We start from the raw sequence: 26,353 nt of genomic DNA on the forward strand, positions 1-26,353 counted from the left end.
ACTTGATTTTTGATAAATTAGAATCGTTAAAAGAGATAAATAACTGTAACATGTTATTTGCTCACTAACGCGAAAAGATTAATTCTTAAGTCATGCTGTGTTTCAAAATGAGGCGAAGATCTTGGTATATTCAGCTTCATATGAATATATATATGTGTATGTAAGATAAAAACACTCTTGTTTGTGTACACACATACTCCTGTGTGTGTGTCAGATAAAAACACTCCTGTTTAATTTAGTTTCTACTCCAAAAATTATAACATACTTATCATAAATCTCTCTAAACTGCGTCATTTCAGAATTAATCCTTGTCATCTGATTCTTACATAACGCTATAGCCATTAGCCAAATCACCGACGTGACAATACTTAAATTAATTTCTCATTCGTCGACTTGCAACACGTAACTTCAATCCTAAAAATAAATTTTCAAGATTATTTCTCTATTTATCCAAATTATGAAAGTGAGAGTTCAACATTAAATGAATTTATTTACATGCTTCAAATACCCGCAATTAAATTTCTACAAATTTTGCCTTGAAGATTAATTTAATATCGATTTCGGGAAAAAACGTTCCCATTAGCTGGCTCACGTCAAGTGACCAAGAGATCGCGAGTTTCAACATTCTGCATATCTATAAGACGGTGTAAATAGTGTATATATGAATTAGAGACTGAATTTCAATTCTTCCAGAACCACAGTAACCAGTTCACTCCCTGATAAGAACTTTGTGAATTTACGAACTTACCTTTGAACTCTTGACTTTGCCAAAATAACAGCGTTACCTCCGGGCGTAAGGTGCGATTTTACTATAATTAAAAAAAATACCTTGATTGGCTTTAGGCCAATAAACTAAATCGACTGGTAAAAACTCACAGTAGTTGAAGCTAGTAGCAAAGTGATGATCCGTGGCACAAATACTTATATAACGCTTCCAGTTAAGATAACATTAAATTTCTAATTACCTATAATTATCTAATAAGAATACAGCCAAATCGTAACTGTATTATTCTTTCCTAACTTTCCAGTTGGAATAAGTGCATTCCTCTCTCGCCTGCTCATAAGCTAACATGTCGCCGCTTATCTTATTTTAATCATATATATTGTTATAAAAATGTAAATATACACAAATGTAATACACTGATTTAGTTGCGCCTGCATCAAAAATATTTTGTCAACAATAAAAGAAAATGCTTAACTGACTATAACTGCTACTACAGCCCTGTACAAAACTCCAACATTGTACCTATCGAAAATTCATATCGAAAATTCATATTTACCCATTTATACCCTTTTTAATTAACATGAATATACAAGGAAGACAAAGACCATAAGAAAACTTCTCCGATGAATGAACCCTTAGCGACCTATCCGCTCGACCAACCGGAATGAAATTTTGCATATTGTTATTTAATAATACGCTCGTGTTTATGATGACAGCTGTATCTGTTAGAGTTACAGTGAAAACATTTCGAGATTTTTCGAATGGCAACACCCACTTTCTTTCCCGTGCAAGTTGATCATCACATTGAAAACCATAAATAGTGTTGAAATGATACATGTATAATGAAAATTGCCAGCATAAAACATTTGAAAGTAAGCGAATTGTAAAGAACCGATGATCAATGTACACCCGTGCCCACCAGCGGCCGAGCGGTAAAGACGCTGAACACTGGTAGTTCGGTCTGAGGTTCGAATTCCGCGAACGGGCTGGCTGCATGGGCGTTTTCGTGGTTTTCCCCATGTGTAACGTGTATACGAGCCAGTTTCCCTTAGAAAGTCCTCCACGAAAGGCATCCCTCCCTTTAGGCAGATAGCCCTCGTGTGCTTTGCCATAATTAAATACACCAACACACCAATGTACACCCCTTCGCAGACGATAAAGCATTGATGTGAGAAATTGTTGACTACAATGAAGAACGTAACATCGCAGAAGAAATATATATGACTTCACGTTTTATGAGATCTTTCAATTCTGACAAATCTCGTGGATTTAATTAAACTCAGAACCAGAAATTCGTCGGATTGAAGTCGGGGGATCGCGGTGACCACGTTACTGTAAAGTTACAGGAAATATTCTTCTTGAAATTATTACATTCTATATCTATTATATTATATCTTATTATTTATTCTATTATATCTTGAAACACTGTACAAGTTGCAACAATTTCAATAGATATTATGTGTGTGTCTATTATATATATATATATATAAGAGTTAAATATAAATTCAATACAAGTCTGAAGTTGCTTTCTTACTTAATTTTACATTGATAACTTCTCCTCACAGGCATTTTGAGCTCAAACCTTTAGTGTTTAACTAAAGACTTTGACAAGTAAGTATAGATGCCGAAGAAGCCTCGGGAGCTTTGTTAAGCTTAGCAATTTTCTCTATTATCATCAATTCCATCTTAACAAGTGCGAGCGCCCTAGCTGAAAGCAATACGGTGCCTTACTCGCATTATATTCAGCAGTAATACGTATAGCCAATAAAATAAATACTTTAAGTTCACTTCAAAATTTTATTATAAAAAGCATTGAAATTGTACATTTTATTTTTAAAGTATAATCAAGGTAGTTAATATACGCATAAAATACTGACCAATAGGAAAAGTCTTGATTCTGTTCCCAGCATTAACTTTCTGAAAATCTGTTCTTTAGATACATCATTATTATAGATATAGTACTTGAATTATTTAATTTCGATTCCTCTAACGATAATTTTTATTTTGTTTTACTGTGAAAAATAATAATTTCCCACTGTTACTTTATAAAAGATGTTCTAAAATATACAAAAACACTGCAGTTGTTGGAAAACGTGCACTCAAATTGCAATTCGAATTATTGTTTTAGAATGCATTTAGCTTTTGGTAATGTCTCATGGGCTAATGATCTATGTGCTCAAAATGCAAACATTCTTCAACTAATCCTTTCAATTGAAATCCTTAATATATTCTTTATCTAGTAAGCTAGCTTCTGCAAAGTTGAATTTCTTCCGCGTGCATTTCATACTACTCAATTTTTTTACATTCCAAAATGTTTTAAAGCAATCAGCATGCTCTTTTTTTTTAAGTAACTGCTTTGAAGTAGCTAGAACAGCACCTTATGATCATTTCAAAGCATAGGTGCATCTATGTAACGAAATGCCAGTGCTGTAGCCAAAACGGAAATTTTTTATTTTCTCAGAACTCTTTTCAATAGTTTTGAACTATTTATTCGAAAAATAAATTAGTTAATAATAAAGACATTAATGGAAATTTTATTAATGTTTTGCTTGATTAGGTTTATATATTACCATAACATTTTTATTTAATTAAGTTTGTTTACTTTTGATGACATTTCAAATTAAATACAAATTTTACTTCCAGTACTTGAAACAAATTGGTTCTTAAACACTCACTCTTATATCAGTGATGGGCATAGACTGTAATCCAGGTAAACTTAAAGGATAAGAAAGATCCGATTATCCGCTATAATTTATAACTCAACACCTACTGATTTTTCTAAAATACTGAATAAATTTGTTGTACTCTCGTAAAAGCGCAAAAGATGAAATAATATAAGATAGAAACTGGTTAGTTAAACACTCTAAAAATGGAATGGCAGATATTAAATATTGAAAGCTAGTAGTGATGTGAATTGACGGGAATGTATTAGTTATTAGATTGAGCAGAACATTCGCAATTTATTTCTCGAACAGTATAAGGAATGTCCTTTTTTATCACTTTGCAACATTCGCATGTTATAAAGGAACTCACCACTTACGTGTTTATCACGTGCATCCTTGAGAACAGGAACTGCATTCTGAAATAGGCCCATATTCAACATATCCATGAGGATAAGTCCAAATCACACCCATTCGAGCCTGAAACCATAAATACAACAGACGACAAATCAAAGAACTTAAATCAATCACGAATATCTAAAGCACTTCAGTTTGGAATCATAAAAATATATTTATTTACAGGGTAGTAGCTACAGGGGGCAAGGGGGAACATCTGTTTCCGGGAGCAGCATCTAGGGCGCACCGAACTGATGCAACGAATTTTTAGAATGAAATGTTTTCCGTTCTTGGTAAACAAGAGAGGAGCGAGATCTTCAATTGTCCCCGGGCGCTGAAAACTTTAGCTACAGCTCTTTTTATTTATTATTAGTTATGTAAATAATAGGATATATTACAAATGTTTATTGAATTATTTAAAATAATAAATTAATTTTTTAAGTGTGAAAATATATAAATGAGATCAAAAGTTAAACTACACATACGTCTGTTTTAAACGATGAACTAAGACGCATAACTGCAATAGATAATCTGATCTAATGGAGAGAGATTCGCACGTGTTTCCCAATAATCGGGTAATAAATTAATCGTATTTACTTGTTTTATCAGTGAGTGAACATATCAATTCTGGGAGAAGATTAGATAAATAATAATACAAACGCCTTTCAGCAAGATATTTAGGCTTCATAGGTAAGATAAAAAGAGAAGCATAAGCGTGTGTTTATAATCACGAGGTTTAGAACATACTATGTGAATTATTCTAATCTCGTTACAGATTAGTAATCTTTCAGTAAACAAATAAATGCTTTTATGTTTTTATTCGTAGTAAAATGCTTACTTAGATACAAAATATTTCAATTTTACTTCATTTTTTATTACAACACCAGAAAAACGAAATTATGAATCTTATATGTATTAAAATAGCAGATGCTGTGATTTCTAAAAATATGTCGGAATTCGTTGACTCTAAAAATTTAGTGCATCTTGAAAATAATTAATTACAGGAATTAAAGTTATTGACTTGAATAAGTTAAATTTTTTAAGAGGCAAGAAATTCTCATCCTGCAGTTTATGCCAATTTCCAGTAATCTTGATCAATTTGATAAACTGATTTTAAAAAATGTTTATTTTGATTTTAAAAAATGTTGTTTAGCAGGCAGCACAAAATATTGCGATTACACCTTTATATGTATGATCTTCTCATTAACAAATAAAATTATAATTTGCTTCTAAACTTCCAAGATCTGAAAATTCTGCAACAGTTCTGTTTTGCTTTCTCATTTTAAGAATAGCATTATTCTCAAAAATAATAATAATAATAATAATAATAATAAGTAATAATAAAAGTTGTAAAAATTTTTAAATAACAAAATCTTTCTTTAAAAAAAATCTGAAAGCTTTCGGATTTTACATAGGAACATAAACGTCTTTTTAACGTTTTGCGTGTTAGCTTTATTTATTAAATATCATGCTCTTCGCATTTATACCATAAAATTCAACAATAGTATCACAAAATATTTAAAAGACCATATCATTAGAATTTTCGATACACAGTCTCGCACGCTGGAGATAAATATGTTATATATATATATATGGTACAGTGCTGCCATTGCTCACTTTGAAATCGTTGAGTTTCTTTATCAAAAACTCATAAATGCTTTAGAAAATATTCAGGTGGAGAAGTGCGTTACTCAAAATTCAATGGCTCTAGATACAGTTGTTTTATCACAATGCGAGAGGCCTACATATATTTATGCAGATTCTTTATTATTTAATTTCTTTAAATATAATAAAGGGCTCTAATATTTGGTGTCAACAATTTAAAAAGTGATTTGCCATTTATAGTGAATCAACGCAAAATGCCAGAATGAAATTAATAGCCCTTCTGGGCTAATGCCCTTTGGGCTAATGATAAATAAATAAAAATCTGAATGTTTTCAGATGTTATCGTTCATCCGAAAGAAATCTTTTAAAGTTTAATATGGTTTATCAGTAGAGACTATCAACATTTTATAGGATACTAGATGACTATCTTAGAGTGAAGTTATACATGTGCTGTATATTTGAGAAATAAAAAATGCAAAATTTAATTCTGTAAAATATTTAGGGTTTTTATTAAGCACATCATGAACTAAATGCATTTCTATTTAAATCAATCAGATTGAAATGTAAAAAATTAATATTGTTAAGAACTGTTTGCTTTAAATAGTTTAGTTTATTAATCAATGAATAAATAGATTATATTTGAAAGATAAATATATTGCATTTTACGGTATGGCAACAGTCTGGTGTAAAAAGAGAAATAACGCATTTACAGTGGGCGATATTAAAAATTAATCGTGTTTTGAGACAGCCTTTTTCGGGCTAAAAATAGGGAGGTGGGTAAGAAAAAATTGAAGATGTTAAAAGCATTTCTTATTTATTAAAAACACGTAAAAATTTTTTAATCGTATAATTATGAATTTTTTTAATTGTACAGTTATTAATATATGAATTAATAATCCTGGACATAATTTAAAATATTAATGATTATAATAATAATAATTTCCCAGAAAACATAAGAAGTGCACGAATTTAATTTGGTTTCATATGATGTAGTTAAAAAAGCTCGATGACCCCTTTTCCTGCCCTGTGTGTTATTGTATTTCATTATACTAAAAACTTAATTTAAATTCAAGTATTATTGGATTTTATTATATTAAAAAAATTTTGCAACTCTAGTGAAACATCAGAGAAAGTTTTTGAAAAAAAGAATATATATATATTAGAAAAACATATGAAAATGCCAAGTTCCAGGCAAAAACTATTAATCTAAATTCAATTTAATTTATCGTGAGAAGAGATATGTTTGTATGTATAGAAAGAGACAAATATACAAGAAACCATTTGTTCATACAGATGAGACCATTTGTTGGAAAAAAAATTATAGTGGCAACAAATAATTTAAATATTGCCCATATTAATGTTAATTGAAATTTCTCACATATATGTATTTGCAATAAAAACCCAATGCTTCAAAAAATGTTTTTTCAAAATTCGATATAGATATTTTGTTTAATGAGTATAGAATTTTTTTCCAAATCCTTTTTTAAATATTAGACTTGCCAACGTAGATCTTGATCGTTACATTGTTATAGAAAATGAAATCTTCTAAGTGAAGATTAGCGGAAATTTTCAATGCCATCTAATGCATTTAATTTCAGCTATCGTAGGATTCTTGATATATGATGTAAGGATTTTGTATTACTTAACCGAGTCATCTTATTAGTTAGGCTATACTTTCAATTACACATTCATGAACTCAATGAAATTAGTTAAGAGTACTAATAATCGCAAATTCCTGAGCTTAGAAAAAGAGTTTTTGGTAGCGTAAGCTGAAGGTCAATTTCTTTCGCTTTCCTGTTGATTAAATTTCATTTATTGGCTTAAGCGTCGGCAAACCGCTTTTGCTTCTCGAATAAAGTGGCCCAACCAGATTAAAGCGCGCTGATTTCTATTTCACATTCAATTTAATTTAATCGAGTTTGTGTAACCATCATGTTACTACGTAATAAATAAATGACATTAACAAATGGTTTATATTTTAAACCTTCACTTTGTAGTTGGGATATTTGCAGTTAGAATGTGGATGGGACAGTAAGTCGTCTGATTATCTTTACAGATGTATAGGATTTCGCACTTTAAAGTATTGAAAAATCGTATAGTGTAACTACATATAAAATCGCGTGTTCCTCGTAATTGTTTATTTTAAATCAGAATTATTAAAGAAACCTTTCGGTAAATTCAATGTAATTATTCCTTTGCATGACATTTGTATACTATCATTTCTAATATTTCTGGAAATTTCAAAATAATTCGTAATTGAAAACCGTATGATTTTATTTTTAGTTTAATTTTTATCATTATGGTAATCAAGATCATAATGATAGTTTCAGTGCCTTTCAATAAAACAGCGTAATTTTAAAAAGTGTTTTTCCTACGTAAATGCAAAGACAGATGTACATTTTTTTAAAGAAAAATGATAGCCCAAATAATTTTAAATTTCTAGAAAATATTACTTCCATTGTGACTTAACAAACTGATCCTGCTCCCCTCCCTATTTTTACTAAAAAATAAAAATTCCCTTTAGGAAGAGCTCATAAAGTCACTAATCAACCGATGGGTTTTGTATAGAATTAGATAAATCCTAAATTTCCTAAAATCCAAATCTTGAAAAGTTCTCGAATCTCTAGAACGCATTCACATAAGAATACCAAGAATAATAAGAAATAAAGAATAATAAGAAAGAAAAGAAATAAAGGATGATAAGAAAGAAAAAGTTTACATAATAATTAAAAGGTTTCCTTTTAATCTGTGTTTATTGAAAACAGAGCTGAGAATATAGTTCAAAAGAAAATTAAGAGTGTCACCCTTCCGTCTGCCACGAGGTGATTCTGTTAATCCAGATCCAATAAAACCAAGGTAATCGCGTTCTTTTGTTCAGGAAATTGGACTACTGGAAGCCAAATAAAATAATCCTACCAAAGCTTTGAATTAAACTATTTAATGTTAATGTTGCTTCAATTAGGATTCGAAAGATTCGAGTTTTCATATCCAGAATCTCTATCAAGTTTTGTGGGATATGAGAATTCGAATGCTCCATCCTTAGTTTAAAGACCATTTTCTTCCAAAAGAAACTTCTCAGATCCTTTTCCTCTGTTAGCAAAATATGAACGATGTTGAAATATAGTCCATTATAGGATTTCTAGATTTATATTTTGTTTGCAACGTTAACAGAAACGGCCTACGTCAGCATGAAAGTATAATTTCGAAATGGCCCCTTTTTCCTCTGAGAACGTCCGTCCAGAGAAGACTTTTTCACCGTTTCCTCCCACCTTCGGGGAAGTCCGCTTCCGTGACGGTTTCCTTTTCTCCTTCCAGTATCTCATCCCCCTCTCCCCTTTACTTTTATATTTCCTTTCCTCGACGCCGTACTTCAGAATATCTCCTCATCACATATACCCCGGGGAGTTCTCTTGTACTTTACCTAAAAGAGAAGCTAAAAAATAAAAGAGAAAAAGGGGGAGACCGTCTTTCTACAATATTGGCAGCCGAAAAAGTTTTTCTGGAGAGCTATGCCAACATTGAAACGGGACGACATTGAAGGAGGAGAATGTGAAGAGGGGGAGAGCGGGGAGAAAAAGCACAACAACTTCAAAGCGAAATCTAGACTTGTAGCGTATGAGGAATCAAGCTCACTGCACAAAAGACTAGGAGAATAAAAAGTTCGCGAAACGGACGGAAGATGGCGCTACTTATCATGTCCGCTGAGCTTATATCAATAGTATGTTATCCAAGAAGTTACGTGGAAAAAAAACCGATATACGGATGTATGGATCTCCATCGGACACAAAACATCAGAATGGTACATTGCCCGTTAAAGAGATAATATTACTTTATTTACCTGAGTATTACAGAACTTCTTTTTTTCATGCATCTGATTTCCCATTTTATGATCATAATGTTGCATAATAATAACAACCTAAATTCTCGATTTCAACATCGAATATGCATATGAGCAAAAACTTTCAGAATATCAAATTCAAATAGCTTTTGAAATACCTGCCATAAAAGGATTTTAGTCTTTCTTCGCTAAATGCTTACAAAAATAAATGTGTTTCGCCAAATTTCTCTGGCTATTTTCTGGCTCAGTTATAAAGAAAAATGTCTTGTTTTCCTGAGCTGAGAACTACTAACTCTTATAATGTTCGTTCTTCATTCCCAAAGCAGAGGTGAACAATTTTTATCGGGAAGAAATAAAGAATTAAGTGAATTTAGTAATGACATATAATGCTTAATTTATTGATGGCATACACTGCTTAAATTTTCTTTCTATTATAATTTTAAAAAGATTATTGACATTTATTTGATTGCTATTAGAATATTTAACATACATTTATGTTTTCTATTCGTGCATTACAATGATATATATTTTTTGCATTACATGTTTAGGGTGCTGTAAAAAAAATATTTTTTTAATATTACATATTTTGCGAATTATTAATACAGTCGAACCTCTTGTGGCAACCACTCCTTACAAACAACCTCTAAAAATGTATTTGTAAGAACCTTAACTAATATGCATATTGATCGTTAGTTCTCTAAGACAACCACCTTCTTAGAATAACAATATAAACAGGAATAGTTGGAAGTCGTCATACTGAGAATTCGAAATATCCCGTTTAAGATTATGATAATTTATTATTTTCGATATCTTTCAGTTTTCAATGAAAATATTTAATCTTTGATCTCAAGAAAAAATAAATTAAAATAATTAGACCAAACACTTAATTCTTTGATGCAATGGTTAGAAAAATATTCATAAATCTTTTTTTATTATTTATAAAAAAATAATTGTGATTAATTTTTAGCTCCATATTTTTATGTTTATCGTGAATCACATTAAGCTAAACACAGATATTTAATTTATTAATCATTGACATCATAACAGACTATTATCTGTTCAGAAAATAATACATATTACTAATAACACTTTTTAATACAATTTCTAAAGATTCTCTTTTAAATGACGGCCAGTTTAAAGTTGGCATATAGCCTTACTCTAAATTCACATTTAAACATTCGAACTATAGTTTGTGGTTTCGATAAATGGAATAAAGAACGCAGATCAAATTTAGCCCTCATATTTCAGAAAGAAGATTTAGCATATGTTATTTGTTATTGTATCTAAAATTTAAAATTTCAGCAAAGAAAATTAATTTGTTTTCAGCCATGTTTTTTATTTTGTAGAATTATTAAATTTTTTGTAGAATTATCAAATTATTAATTAGGTGATCATCTATACATTTACATTATTCTTCATTAATTTTTGTTTCGTTGAAACAGAGTAGATTAAATTTATTTAAATGATTTAAATTTATTGAAAGACAACGATCACTGCAATTTCTATTTTTTGTGAGCAGTAGGTAAACATACTTGTGATTTTCTGCTAGTCTTCATTTAAATAAATTAGAATTCATAAAATCGGGAGTTTGTGCAGTTCGTCTTTACCTCATATACCCATTCGTATTGTTGCGTTATTTTCTTCCTTCACGGTCGTACGGGGTTTGTGTAGATTTGGAGTAAATAACGACGGCACTTTATGAAGTATCGAAACCCACTTTATTTACCAATATTGTCAGAACAGCTCCAAAACACGTTTACAGTCGTCGATGAACTACTATAAACACGCTGACACGATCAGCGAAACAGCCTTCAGGTTATCAGGCTATGACGGTGGAGACAGCTTCACTGCGAAGCACCAGCTTCCGACTATGCTTGGTCTTTCTCGGAACTCCACGTACTCTCGAGACTCTCCACGCTACAATTCGCGATGCACTCGACGACACACAGAGCACAGCTCTCGAATCGTCGGTTCAGTCGTTCCCGGAGCTCAACTCTCTCGACGGTGCACTAACCGCGCTACACTAACAGACTCCTTCGGTGCACTCGACGACCCACTCGGCACTCGCTGCCCGGCTGTCAACTCGATCGACTCCTCAGGGATTGACTCGCTAAACGAGACACACTCTCTGACTGCGGACCAGCAGGGTTTACATAGCTTTCGGCTTGTGTTCGAGAACATTCTGGGCTAAACTGGTAAGAATTCGTTCCAGAAGGTTCTCCATCCGTCCATGGTATGTCGCCAAATATCGCCAAATGGGCGATTTATCGCCAAATGTGGCAACTGTGCCTCCCTTGCCATTTTTATGGCAACCCTAAAACTGCTTTGCGGGGAAGCCATCTTACCGCGCTTGTACATTTCGTAACAGTATATAATACCATATGGGTACGTTTATTTCAATTTATTGATTTGTTCGCTAAATTTTCGCTAGTTTACGTATCATTTACAAGTAAGAGTAAATAGTTCTTATCGTAAATAAACTATCACATTTCACATACTCACTAGTTCTTGATACCTTACTATGTTCAGCGGAAAATATAAAATGAATTTACAATTTTTTAAAATTTTGTTAGAATTGATATAGTTATTAAACATATTCATAAAATTGTTGGTATTTACTGATTTTGATCAAGAATCAGCAAGGATTCAAATTTTAAATTCGAACTAGATGGATATATATATATATATATCCCTATAGTTCATCTTCATATCATAGATTTAAGATAATTCTTCTACGTAATATATATACACACACACTCATGTATATATATATATATATATATATATATATATATACATATGCATTAATTTATGATACCTTACTAATGTTCAGCTGAAAATAGAATTAATTTAAAACTTTTGTTTATTAGAATTAATTTATTTATTAACCATATTCATAAAATTATTAATATTTACTAATTTTGGTCAATAATCAGTAAGGATTCAAATTTTAAAGTCGAACTAGAGGGAGATATATATATATGTAAGATACAACAAAATACGATGGCTACGTTAAGAAACGATTGATGAACTCAACATTAACTCTTCTAAACTTCCTGTTCCCCCCCCCTAAATTCATCTGTTCTCCCAAATTCCATATCTTTCCATGTTACACAACGTTGCTTGAAAAATGAAACTAAAACCCAAAATTACCAATCATAGATTATCTGTACTTTGCACCTACTTAGTATAAATACTACTCGCAAGCAACTACGTCATTCCTCTTCCTAGCTTCCGCCATGCCAACATTTCCACGCTGCTTTGCTTCCCTTGTCTATGCCTACCTCGTACTTAACCTCGTATAACCAGTGTAAATAAAAATTATCGTATTTAACCTTCCAGCGGGCGCGCGTATGTGTGACATACACTAGATTTTAATTTTGAATTCTTTTCGTAGACCAGAAGGCGCTATGATCGCGTGTTCTTGGCTATTCTCTCCTCTTCGTTCGCCCTTCTTTCAGTCGTCTGCTGGATTTCGAGGGGTTAATGCGAGTCTGCAGATTTACTATTTGTATTCCAGAAATATGCGCGACCGTTGAAGTAAGTTTTCGCTATATCTAATTTCCTTTTTTATTATAGAAAATCTTTATTCTTTTACATCTAAATCTTATGATTTTGTATAATTTGTGTGCATAAATACTTTTAATGATAAAATAGAAGCACTGTATGCGTCACATACGCGCGACCATGTATGATATTTTTGTTCTTTTTTTTCAGTTATGGCGAATAAAAGTAAAATGCTCGACGTGAATGATCCCAAGGATCTTGAGATTATAAGAAATATGCTTTTATGTGACAGTGATGACGATGAGAACATTATTTTAGATGAAAGCATTACAGGTGAAGAAGAGCGAATTTCAGAAAAAGGTGATTCAGAATCGGAAATTAGTGCAGAGGGCAATTCTGAAGAGGGAAATAATGATGATAATTCTTCCGAAATGTATATAGCTCATCAAATGAAAAACAGGAAAGTCATCGATTCTTGGACATGGCATAAAAAGAAAACTAAACGAGCGCTTCGTAACATATGTGTTCATGTTTCTGGAGTCATCGGTGAAGCTAAATAGCTAATAGATATTTTGGATATATGGAAATGCCTCTTTACTGATAGTTTGATAGAAATCATCGCTGAAGATACGAATAAGTTTATTTCTTCTGTGAAGTCTAATTATTCTCGTATAAGGGACAGCAGAGAAACGAATGGGCAGAAATAAGCTCTTTTGGGCTTACTTTACTTAGCTGGTATTTATCATGGTCACAGAGTTCTGGAATCTTGAGGAACTGTGGAGAATGGAGGAATTTAAAGTAGTAATGAACTTGAAGAGATTTTTGTTTTTACTAAGAGCTTTACGGTTTGATGACATAAACACAAGAGCAGAACGAAGAGAAGTCGACCGCCTGGCTTCAATAAGAAACATTTTTGAAAAGTTTGTCTCTAATTGCCAGAAGTGCTATTCACTTGGAGAGAATGTCACAACCGATGAGAAATTAGAAGGATTTTGAGGAAGATGTGGTTTCATTCAATACATTCCCCAAAAAAACCGAACAAATATGGCATAAAAATTTATGCCATGGTAGACGCTCGTACGTTTTACACATACAATATGGGCATTTATGCTGGAGCGCAGCCAGATTGTCTCTTTACGTAAGCAATAAACCACAAGATGTTGTAAAAAGGTTGACAGAACCCATTGATAACACTGGAAGAAATGTAACCACAGACAAATGGTTTTCAAGTTTTGAGTTAGTACGAGAAATAGATGAAAAAAATTGTCATTTGTAGGTACTTTGAAAAACAATAAACCTCAAATTCCGGATCAGTTCAAGCTGACGAAAACTCGGGAACCCAATATGAGTCTTTTTGGATTTAGAAAAAATATGACACTTCTCTCCTATGTACCCAAACGTTATAAAAACGTCATATTGATTTCAAATCTTCATGATGACGTAGCAATAGATGAAAACACCCAAGACCAAAAAAAGCCTGAGATTATCACATTTTACAATCGTACCAAAGGTGGTGTGGATACAGTGGATAAACTCTGTGCTTCCTACAATGTTGCCAGGAACACCAGGCGTTGGCCTCTTGTAGTTTTCTTCTCTATGCTGAATATAGCAGCAATCAATAGCTACATAATTCATTCAACGAATAATAGTGAAAAATTACTTAGAAGATAATATCTGCGAAAGCTGGCAAATGCTCTTGTGAAGGAAAACGTTGAAAGAAGAATCCCTAACTCTCTTCAAAGTGAGCTGAAATTTAAATTGTTGAAACGAAAAGCAGAATTAGCTATCGTTGAAGAAATGACTTCAGGAAAAAATAGATGCAAACCCTGCCAAAATGACAAGCATACTAGAATTACGAGGTTCAGCTGTGAGATTTGCTTAAAATTTATTTGTCTGTAACACTGTAATTTCACTGTAAACATATTTGTTCAGACTGCACCGATGCAATGAAGTGACTATGAAATTGATTTGTTATGTAATATTTAATGTGTTTTTTCACTTACTGATTAAAAATATAAAAGTTCAGTTGAAATATTGGCAGTTTAATTTTGTTTTACTTTCAAGTTAGTTTGATAAGTCTTTAGTCCATTTTATATTGTTTTTTTGCTTTATACTTATTTTATTTTCCTTAATTTAAAGTTAATATTGTTTAACTCAATTGTACTTATTAACATTTTACTATTTACAAACTAATTTTAATATTTTTGCTCTGGGAAATTTATTTTTTATAATAGCGTATCTAAGAAATACGCGCGACCTTTCTTGTTGGTGCAGAAGGCGCGCCCGCTGGAAGGTTAACTATGATTGGATAAATGCCTTGCCTACTAAAAGTGATCTGATGCGAATTATCATGGAATAAAATTGTGTTTTGAAACGGTCATGTCTGGAAGTTTTTGGTTAATGCATCCATCTATCTAACTACGCAGACTTCTAAGCTGTTTCGCATCAAATTATCCACCCTACTGCAAGCTGATTAAAAGTACCGGTTTCGTCTACGCACTTAAAATATCACATATATATCCCTATGGTTCGTGTTCATACCGTTATTTCTGATAAATGTTCCGTGTAGTATACACACACACACGCTCTGCATAGATGGAATGACAGACGTAGCGGTAGATTCAACATAATTTTATTACTGTATAACGCAATTCTTTAGATGCATAATCTTTAGATGCATAATTCACACCATTACGGGCACAATATGCAACCCACAATTTTTGGAAACTTACATCTTAAGACATACAGTGAATGATAAACAGAAATTAGCCGCAACGTATTAGCAGCAGGCTCGCAAGCCAGGAAAGTGAATATGTATTCAGAAGAAAACAGGGAAGCGATCATAAATTTTTTAATTTCTTAGTAGAAATTTTGATAAGTGCTTGGGTAAGAGGTATTTGCATTTCCGCGTTTCATGAGATCTTACAAAGCGGATTAGTTTTGAAATGACGTAGTTTAGATTGATATTAGTAACAGGTACTATTTTTAACAGTTATTATTACGACAGAAATGGGAAATACCCAAATTAAAACGAAGGAAGACGGACTATTACCAGTTAAAATCAGAAGTTCGTTTCACATATTTTTATTTCAAATACCCCCTTCAAAGTGGAAAAAGGCTTGGCGATAGAATAAAAAGCATTAGAGTGTTAGTAAATGAAGATAAAATTTCTGTACAATGTATACAATTGAATGACTTTTCACAAATGTCATTTTTTTCATCAACTCTGCCACATATTAAACGTACAAACCGACTCAAAATGTAATAGATATAAAAATATAACATTATTTAATACATGAGCAAAATTAAAGTTTGCGAGTCCAATTTAAAGTTTGCGAGTTCGTTTTCTCTCAAAATGTAGCTTTTTAAAATTCTTCTGATTTTCTAACCAAACATCATAAGGACTGTCCTAATTTTTTAAGAAATAATTGTAGAAATTCACAGTTCTTGAAATTCTTGCTTAAATAGCATAATGTTATTTTTAGGCTTTCATTTAAAAGTCTTTTTTAAAACCGTTGTATTCAATACAAAACCATTTCTTTTGGATATTTAGCATTATATAAATTTAAATTATGGCTTTTAGCATTGTATAAATGTATTAAATTATATTAAAAACGTGTATTTACTCATTACAAAACAATCCACATTCTTATTGGCTTTTTTCCCCTAATAGCGGGCGCAAGTCGTCGTAGACATTAGCCACTGCTAAGGTCAGATGCGGTGGTCACTTTATTTTAGAGGCACGTAATAGGTGAACACCTTCGCCTCCTACGAAGGGACGGAGAGTTACAACCATGCCTTCTCCGGGATTCAAATCCGGGCCCTTTGGTATCGCAGTCGGCTCTTCACTGGGCAGCACATTCTTATTGTAAGGCAATATTTACATTGCCAATACAATGGTCTTTTGAAAATAATAAATATGGAAAACTAATAAAATACATTACAATAACAAAATAAACTTTGATCAAAATGGTAAATCTTCTACAAACGCATCGGCGTAACTAGTACTTGCTGATGGGTGTGGGAGCTTAAATACAATAGCAATTAAAAACTTCTTTTCAAGGTAACTGGCTTTCAGCATTGCATAAATGTATCAAAGTTATTAATTATAAAATATGGTCTTAAATATTCTTCAATATTACATACTTCAGATATAAAAAATACGAAAATTCAAATATCACATAAAATTAAGATTAACTTGTATTCAACGTAGGTTTTACCAATTTAGTGAATAAAAATTTTATATTTGCCAACAATAATAATATACGAAAACCTTTAAATGTGCGTATTGCGTATGTCTGTGTGGTTGCTCACTGTTTCTAAACTACGGCTAGAGGAATATAATGGTAAAGCTCTCAGCCAGTTAGTAGCCCTACCTGATTCTCCTAAAAAAATAATTTTAATATTAGTAGTATACCTAGGCAAACAGAGGGAGTATGTTGTCATTGCTTGTATCTTCCCCTAGTAGAAGGATGCAAGGAGTAATACACAGAGTGTGAATCAATGCCATTGTAGAGAAGATAAACATTCACCTTCTAAGTACACTGCTCAAAACAATTAAAGGATGTTGCGGTTTTAGGTGGATCTTGTGGCTGGAAAGTTTTTTAGCTGATTGATACATGGTCGACAGACGTAGTAGGTTATATGAGAATAAATTACACATGTTTGACAGAAAAAAATGCATTTTATTGCGCATTTGTGTACAAAAGGAAAAAAACACAATTTGTGCATATGAGAAAAAAGAATAAGAAAAAGTGTTTTCTTCAAACGAAATCATTTTCAGTAGGGGGTATGGTTTCACGGATGGCCAGCAACATTGAACACCTATGAGGCATAGAGTCAATGAGGCTATTAATCACCAGTTGGGGTATTCTGTCCCACTCTTCCTGAAAAGCTCTTTCCAGTTCTTGGAGAGTTTGTGGGGGTGGTTGGCGTCCAGCAACTCGTCTTCCTACAGTGTCCCAAACATGCTCTATTGGATTCATGTCTGGAGAAGACGCTGGCCATTCCATTCGTACGATTCCTTCCTCGAAAAGGATATCCTGCATCAGGTTAGCACGATGTGGTCTGCAGTTATCGTTCATTAAAATGAAGTCATCTCCGATTGCTGCAGCGTAAGGGACTACAATAGGCCTGAGGATCTCATCCCTATATCGGCGACTAGTCAGAGGTCCATCTCGAATGATGTAGAGGTCTGTGCGCCCGTCAATGGAGATGCCACCATACACCAACACACCCCCACCGCTAAATCTGACACTTTCGTGCACGAACGCAGGATTATTTCTACTGCCACTGTCCCTCAAGATGAAAATACGCCTATTATCAGGATGAACAGAAAAACGGGGGTCGTCAGAAAAAAAGAACATTGCTTGCTCCATTCATTTCTCCTCCAGTTCACATGCTCTGTTGCCCACTCCCTGCGGTCGCGACGATGCCTTGATGTTAGTTTAACACATACCATCGGTCGGCGAACATACAGACCTACACCATGGAGCCGGTTTCGGACAGTCTGTGTTGAAACCGTGGTGCCAGTAGCCGAGCGAAGGTGTTGTTGGAGAAGAGCAGCATTCATATTTCGGTGTCTCTGAGCCGTTAACATTAAATAACGATCTTCATTGGACGTTGTTGCCCGTCTAGGTCCTTGCCCTAGTCTTCGGCCTGCACTTCCAGTTTCCAAAAAACGGTTCCAGATCCTGGAAATTACACTTTGTGACACTCCAATGGCTTGCGCTACTTTGGCTTGAGTTTGGCCCCATTCTAACCTACCAACAACTTTCCAAGCTTCTGAATCGGTTAAATGACTTCGCTGAGACATCGTACTCATCGAAACAAAGCAGTCACTGAATGCCGATCATCGTTGTCTTTATTGTCTTTTATTCAGTTGAAAGTCAAAATTCATTCGCTGCCGCTGAAGCGACTTTTTTGACGTCGAACTCAAAATTAGCATGCTCCACAGCTTGAAAATCAGAAAAATTTGCATTTTTGATTCTCTTCTTCCATTTTCGGCAAAAAACATTTCTCTTATATCTTGATTTCATATAAAACTTATAATATCCTTTAATTGTTTTGAGCAGTTTATATCGTATTTGGTCAGATTGTAAACATTGGTTTAGAGTTTTTCCTGTCATCATCTCTGTGCTTTGGGAAACGTACACAACAAATTTCAAAAGGAAAATCTTTAGGAAGAATAAAAGGTAAAGGTAGGAAAAGAACTAGGTTAAGAGAGAATCAAATTCGAAAATACATTGTCACAGTTACGTTTAGAGATTTTACCGGGTTACAAAGTTAGATCTGTGTTACAAATATTTTTAAAAGGTTTATAAAACAGTTTTAACGAGTAATTTTGGAAAATAACAATTAATTCATTTTTAGTAAAAACATGTGTTTTGCTATTTCTAACAGCTTATTTATATTCGTTTGTTAGATTAAAAGGTCTGATAATGCACAGATAGTAGAACACATAATCTTTGAATTCTTTTTAGTTAGAGAATTTGGTTCATCTATTTGAGGAGTAACCTCAGAATATTGTTTTAAAACTTTGTAGGGGCCTGAAAAAGTAGAAGAAATTTTTCTGATGTTAGGATATTGAAACTGCTCATACATTATTAAATCATCAGGTTTAAATTATTTGCTTTAAAATGGCTGTCATATCTTTTTTGTTTACATTACGACAATCTTCAGACATTTTCTATGCAATTTTTCTAGCTTCTTCAATTGGTGAATAAAGATTTTGATTTTCGATTAATGGAACATATGGTAACTTTCCGTAAATTATTTAATATAGTTGGAATTTTGTTACAGAATGCGATGTAGTATTATATTCTTCCGTAAAACAATTTTATCCGTGTGATATTACCTTGATACGAATTTAATTAACATTTTAATCTAGTTATTCGTGCAGTAAAATTAACAAGAAATTGTTTACTGTATGCATTCGTTATTAAGACAACCAGCACTCGTTACTATCACATCATTACTCGGTACTTTCGGTACAATCGAGTACTGCTAAGAAGCATCGTTTCATACTAAGTCGCGTCGCATATGACTTCATTCACACTTTGCATATGTTTAGTGCATGTATTATACAAATTTTGTTCACTACTGTGCTTTGAAATATTCTTTTCTAGTTTGAAATATTCTTTTCTTGTTATTTATATTCAGATCTATTTATGTTAACTATTGGTAAATAGATCATAATGATTATAATCTGATACATAAAAAGTATATACTACATTACGTTCGTTTGGGTCGGTCATAACAATGAGTCTGTTAAAAACAATACACGGCAACATTAGGAAAATTATTCGTAGATATAAAAAATTAAGAAAACTAGGAAAAACAATAAACATTTTAAAAACTATGAAATTGCATTAAATATGTTTTTGAAAATTACAAAAATAATTAAATAAAACATCTGAGGAAAAAGAATTTAATATTATTTTTAAAGAAGGAATCTGTAGTTCATATTTAAAAATAAAACATTTTCCATTCGTTTTGATTGAAAGGAGTGACGTTTCTCAGTATTTGGCCTGGCTTTTCAAAAACGTTTTTCGGGTGGCACTGAGGTAGCGATAACCGATAAATACTTGTATTTCTCGGCCAAGCCTGAAAATTTAAGTTACTGTATATTTATATTTAGATGAAATACAGTAATGAAACATTGCAAACTAAATCTTATGCGGACTTCAGGTTCTTGAAGGGGCTGATTTATTCTCTTTTCATTCTAAAAGTAACGCTGATGAACTATGAAAAAGATGCTAAAACGACCACGTCTAAAAGCGGTCATATCATGACGTTTTAGCGACGTCGACAAATTGCCAAAATGCAACAGAAAATATTTTTCGTCTTCGCTACGTTGTAAAGACGTCGTAAACGTTACCACGACCACTTTGCAACTTCTCAGACCAGTTTGCAACGTCTTGTGCTACTTGGGCTAACAATGTTTTTTAATATAGATTTGAATTCTCTTATTTTTTTGGATAGGGGTTTCCTATTTCTGTAATAATATTTGTACTTAAAGTGTAAATAACTATGCTTTCAGTGACAACTATAACCACTGAAACAATGACGTTGTTTTAAAAGGACATTACTTCAGTTAGCTGCTTAAATGGCTTTAAAATTTTGATTACATATGGAATAGCTTGCTAGTCACTTTCTGGTAGATTTTTCAATCGGATTATGCAGGAATCCAAAGGCCGCTTCTAGAAGCTCCTGAAGGATACTCAGTCTTTCCAACATATCCAACGTGCTGTTCCATCTAGTCACTAAGTCCATTTTTAATTTCAAAGGGCCCACCAGCGGCCGAGCGGTAAAGACGCTGAACACTGGTAGTTTGGTCTGAGGTTCGAATCCCGTGATCGGGCTGGCTGCATGGGCGTTTTCGTGGTTTTCCCCATGTGTAACGTGTATACGAGCCAGTTTCCCTTAGAAAGTCCTCCAAGAAAGGCATCCCTCCCTTTAGGCAGATAGCCCTCGTGTGCTTTGCCATAACTGAATAATTCAATTTAATTTCAAAGGATTTCGACCAGGCTTCAATTCCTTCTGCATTGCAGCAAGTTTTCTTGTTGCCACCGCTCTTCTGTGGAAATGCTTTCATATTTGCTGCGTTTTCTGTTGCGCAGACAAATATTTTATTTTGGCCGCCCAACCAGTATAGTGGTTAGCGTCGCTGACTGCGATGCCGATTGGCCCGGATTCGAATCCCGGAAAAGGCATGGACGTGTCCGGGAGGGATGGGGGCACTCTAAATATGCTGCGAGCCGAAAGTCCTCTCGAAAGATTGGTGTTAGGGAAAGAGGGGTGGGAGACTCTCGGACCCTTCACCTGTAAGTTAGTACTTAAGGCTAATGCTAACAACAGGCGCAAACTTGCGCTCCTTGCCACGGAGTATTTCTTGGGCTCGGGCTGACTATAGGTCAGACAAGTGAGCATTAGCAGCAACAACAACATATTTTATTTTGTGTATCTCAATGGAATAGCAAGGCACATGATTTATTTTTATATAGTTTTCTTTGTTTTGCTTATAACACTCGAAAGAACCCAACAGTGCAGACTTCAGTTCCCAGTTTAATATATAATGAGCAGTAACGGCCTGATATGAAGCCTTTGCTCACGAAGTCCAACCTTCGGTAGTAATTGATATAAAATTTGCACTCTGCAGTTCTTCTTTTCATCTGTTTTGGACTTCTAGACATATAGCTGCCAGGAAAATATTATTCAATGTGTACCTTCAAGGTATTTTGTAGCCGGTTTCAAAACAATTTAGAATGTCTCTGAAACTTATGTCTTCAACAATAGAAAAAGACTGCAGGTCTTTGATTATCATTTAAAAATCAAATCATTTATTATTTTTTCATACTATACTTACAGGACGTTTAACAAAGTACTATAGGGTGTAAATTAGAATCTGGGTGCTCTTGTTTTAAACCTACAACAACAGCTTCTTGAGATGCTTAGGTTAAGTAGCGTTAAAATGAGTTTGTAAACTAAAGTATCCTTTAAATTTTGAAAGCCTGATTAACATTCAATCGTCCATTTATATGGAGTATATTTTTTAACTAAATTTATTAGAGAGGCTTTTATTTTGCATAATTTATACTAAATTTATGATGCACATTAACACTTCCAAGAAAACCTTGTAATTCATTAATATTTTAGTAGGTTGTAAATTTTAAGCATTTTAATTGCTCAAACATTATATCCTAGAAAATTCATATTTTCTTCAGCAAAGCGGCACTTTGAATGTTTTAATTCATGTTTGATTCTTCACATATTTCAAATACTATTTTAAAAGACTAAATATTCTTCAAAATTCTGGGAGAATACCATGAATGTAAATCTTACATGAAAGACATAATTTAGATCCCACAGCTTCACTTAAAACTTATCATAGAATTATTATTACTATTAGAAAGATATTATAAACTTATGGAACTGGCATTTGTCACGTTTAACGACTGTAAACTCTTTCGTAAATTATATAACTTACTTACAGAATACTGATTTTAATTTGTTCTAGAAACTGTTTCGTTTTCTATATCATTGAATTTTAGACTTCTATTACAAAAATATCATCCGTTTATTACTTTTTCAAATTTCATAGCTTCTGAAATATTCTGTAATTTTAGATTTTCAGACTGATTGAAATCTATTATGTCTTACATATTCCATTACCTATGAACATTTGTATTTACTAATTCTTTATCGTAACACGGCCTCTGATGTTTTTGGAAATATTTCCCTCAAAATTCCTTTATAATATTATGTTAAGGTGCTGCCTTTTATGTACTACGTATTCCGTACGTTTCCTTTAAGAGCAAAAATAACACCCCATGATCAATGATATCTTTATTCCCTTATGCTTTTTATTGTTGGAATATTAATTAAATCTGCACTTCAGGCTTTGTTCCGCTCGAAAGGAAACCTGGACATCACATTGGACGTGTGAGTATCATGCTTCTTTAATTCCTTAATTAGTCATTTTCCATTTATCCTATTCCTTGGTAACACTTTTCTTAGGAAAACAATGAAACATAGGCATAATCATATTTCCTAAATCAATGACTACTTGGAACTCTCAAAATACGCAAAATATGGTGCTCCATAACATTAAAATTTTAAATAAATAATTAAATTTTCCTTTAATTGGAAGAATAAATAAAATATTATAAATATTTCATAAACTCACATGAAGTGCTTTGAAAATGACTAAACTAAGAAACTTCTTTCCCACTTCAACAGAGTGTAAATGATTGATAAAATTCCTCCTCGACATTGAATTTACGGAACATTCTTTTTTTCTGGAGTCTCCAATATTTTAAGCAATTAAATCTGGCATTCGAAAATGCTTGTTCAGAATTTTATAAATTCTATGTTCTGAAAAAAGCTTGGCTGCGTATTTATATCCGATTAAGTAAGATAAACATTAGTCACTAGTATCAGAATTATTGGTTACCGTAAAGCATTTTAAATGTAAATGTGTCTGCCTAGAAACGTAAGATAAATCTGTGGCTCAGTGGCTCATAAGAACTTACATTAAAAAAATTTCTTATCTCTTTAAAGTTATTTTTGACAGTTTTTTTCATAAATTTTTCAGGTTTCATAAGATGTAGGTGTAGGGCACTATGTCCAAGCACCCAGGTACCTTTACCCAGGTTTAACGCCGTTATGCGGAATGATAAAATCTTATATTTAATTTATTGAATCCTTTGGCGTGTAAGCGAAGGCATTTGCAGTTTGTTCAACATATAAAGCAACTCATATTTAATATATAAAGTGACAGGGTAATGGATGGGGTCAAAATTACACCGATAAGTTTCATTTCCCTTTCTAATCTCTTAAGTGACAGATCTTGCGTTGAGGCTTCACCATCATTCGTTTCTTCAGTCCGAACAAAACTTTTCACAGCCCCATTTGCATTATTTATCAAAGTTTGGCTTTATAATTTTATGTTTATTACCAGATTTTTAATAAATCAATTTTTTCACAAATATGAATGTTTGGATAGTAGACGGCAAAGCGTATATCCTTCTTCCAACATCTTCGGCAGTTGAAAGGGCATTCTGTTATATACATTATTAACAAGTTCAAAAGTAAAATGGTAGCAGTTTACCAAGGCATTAGCAAGGGGTAATGCGTACTGAAATTCGTAGATTGTGATGAGCTACAGCAATCCGGTCATAAAGATCAGAACAGATGGTTGTTACTGTAAGCTGGTTGAGTTTCATTCTTTGCGGACAGACATTTTCACTTATTCAACTACCCCGGTCTCATACTTAAGTCGTTCCATCTAATGAGCTATCCCATTTCAATTCTTAAATACACGGTTTCGAAATTTTAACAGAAGGATTCGATTTCCAAAGGACTTCTCATTGAAGTTACCTCTTTCAGTTATATAACTGCTTTTTTAATCAACCGCTTTCATTTAGAGCGAGACACATTCCAGTAGTACGCAACGTTGTTAGAAAGAGTTATCTTGCTACAAATTCTGCTTTTGTCTGACGCCTGTTAACCTGTTGCTTCGATCCGAAAACAGAACTTTCTGCTCTTGAAGTTCAGGCTGGATAATCTTAAATACAAATCTCCAAAAATTTCATATGATAATGTCATCTAAGTGACATTAATACTTTATCTTCATCAAGTCACGTTATCAAATCGATCAAATCATCGTCAAGTACGTTATAAAGTATTGTCTTTCTTCTCCCAGTATGCCTCTGTTTAACGGTAGCACACTCGGCGCGTATTCGAGAAGTCCAAGATAGAGTCCTGGAGCTGGCATTGCACATTTGTTACTTCTTCTGCTTCAAAATAACTTAAAGACTTTACAAATGGCGCCCGCACTAAAAGGTGGTGGACAATAATTCGTCACCACCAGGATGGTGACTGGGTCCCATAACCCCTTGTCGCTCTTTAAAAGGGGAAGTACATGAAGTATTTTTCCCTCTTTTCAGTATACCTTAGTGGCGTAACGGTAGTTCATTCGGCACGTATTCGAGAGGTCCAGGTTCGAGTCCCGGAGAGGCCACTGCACATTTTTCCCATCTCCCGCTTCAAAATAGCCTAATGACTCTACAACATCTAATTAAGAATAATTTATTTTCATTCCAGATTAGAATCAGTTTTAAAAAAGGTAAAGGTCCGCAGCGAATGCGAGCTTCACGTGGACTCTCCAGCAGGTGGAATCTTTGTCACTGGTCTCCGAGATATGAGCCTCAAGTCGACACATGGAAAGGTAAGATGTTTATGCAAAATCTATTTTAAACTCTTATTCTGTGCAATGTAGCAAGCATTAAATAAAAACTAAAAAAATTCGAAATATGGAATAGAACTCCATCGTAAGCTTTGACATATGCTTTAAGTCTCCGGGTTTACTTCTACTAATGTCCGCTTTCCCAAATGGAATAGTACAAAATTAATTTAAATCAACAAACCGTCACGGTGAGATTAATATCTCATATGTGCGTAGTAAAATTAATGCTTCATGTTCATCGAAAAATCCTAGAAATGACCTTGATAATGGGAACCGAAACAGAGCTGTTTATATACAAGCCACAGATGAAAATGTTGAACACACGCTGTCACAGAACCTTCTTTAGAAATGTGCATCTGAGTGCGATTTCCCATTAATATTCTAATCCACATCATATTGCTGTCACCTCTGAATGCCTGATGCCGGATGATGTTCTGGGCCTCCAGACCATTGCACGATTATCATTTAATTCCTGATTTACTGCACTGAGGGGAAGAATAAAACTTCATGAGTGGTATGACAGTTTTTACTGGTCTTGAGACTTTTTGTCACTTGATTTATATTAGCTTATAATTTAAAATATTTTGCTTTCTATCTTTTTCTTTCTCTTTTTAAAGATGTAAATATCATGTTAATAGAAAGAATTTATGAAAACCGGCACTAAAATAAGCAATTATACAAATTTAACTAACACATTCTATTTAAATACAGTTCTTCATGAGCAGATCCAAAAAGCCGTGCCATTCAGAGAATTAATATTTGCGATGTTTTCAAGCCATTCTTGAAAACAAATTTTAAAAAATGGTATCAAGAGATTATGCCACAAACACTTGCTTCACAAATTCGATTTCCTTATTAGCGTTTTGAAATAAGAG

At 33.1% G+C, this 26,353-nt stretch overlaps 1 protein-coding gene across 5 annotated transcripts in view; it reads left to right on the forward strand.

The window, feature by feature from the left end:
• LOC118189578 (delta-sarcoglycan-like) overlaps positions 1 to 26,353 on the forward strand; it is a 181,871-nt gene that overhangs the window by 149,058 nt on the left and 6,460 nt on the right. For all 5 annotated transcript variants that reach the window (XM_085822131.1, XM_085822127.1, XM_085822129.1 and 2 more), the window contains one exon: positions 25,337 to 25,460. In XM_085822131.1, coding sequence (XP_085678257.1) covers positions 25,337 to 25,460 — 124 coding nt within the window. The remainder of the gene's footprint in view (positions 1 to 25,336; positions 25,461 to 26,353) is intronic.

The sequence above is a fragment of the Stegodyphus dumicola genome, chromosome 8, assembly GCF_044657685.1.
Source record: "Stegodyphus dumicola isolate Sdum_Otavi_A_Nest chromosome 8, ASM4465768v1".
Lineage (NCBI taxonomy): Eukaryota > Metazoa > Arthropoda > Arachnida > Araneae > Eresidae > Stegodyphus > Stegodyphus dumicola.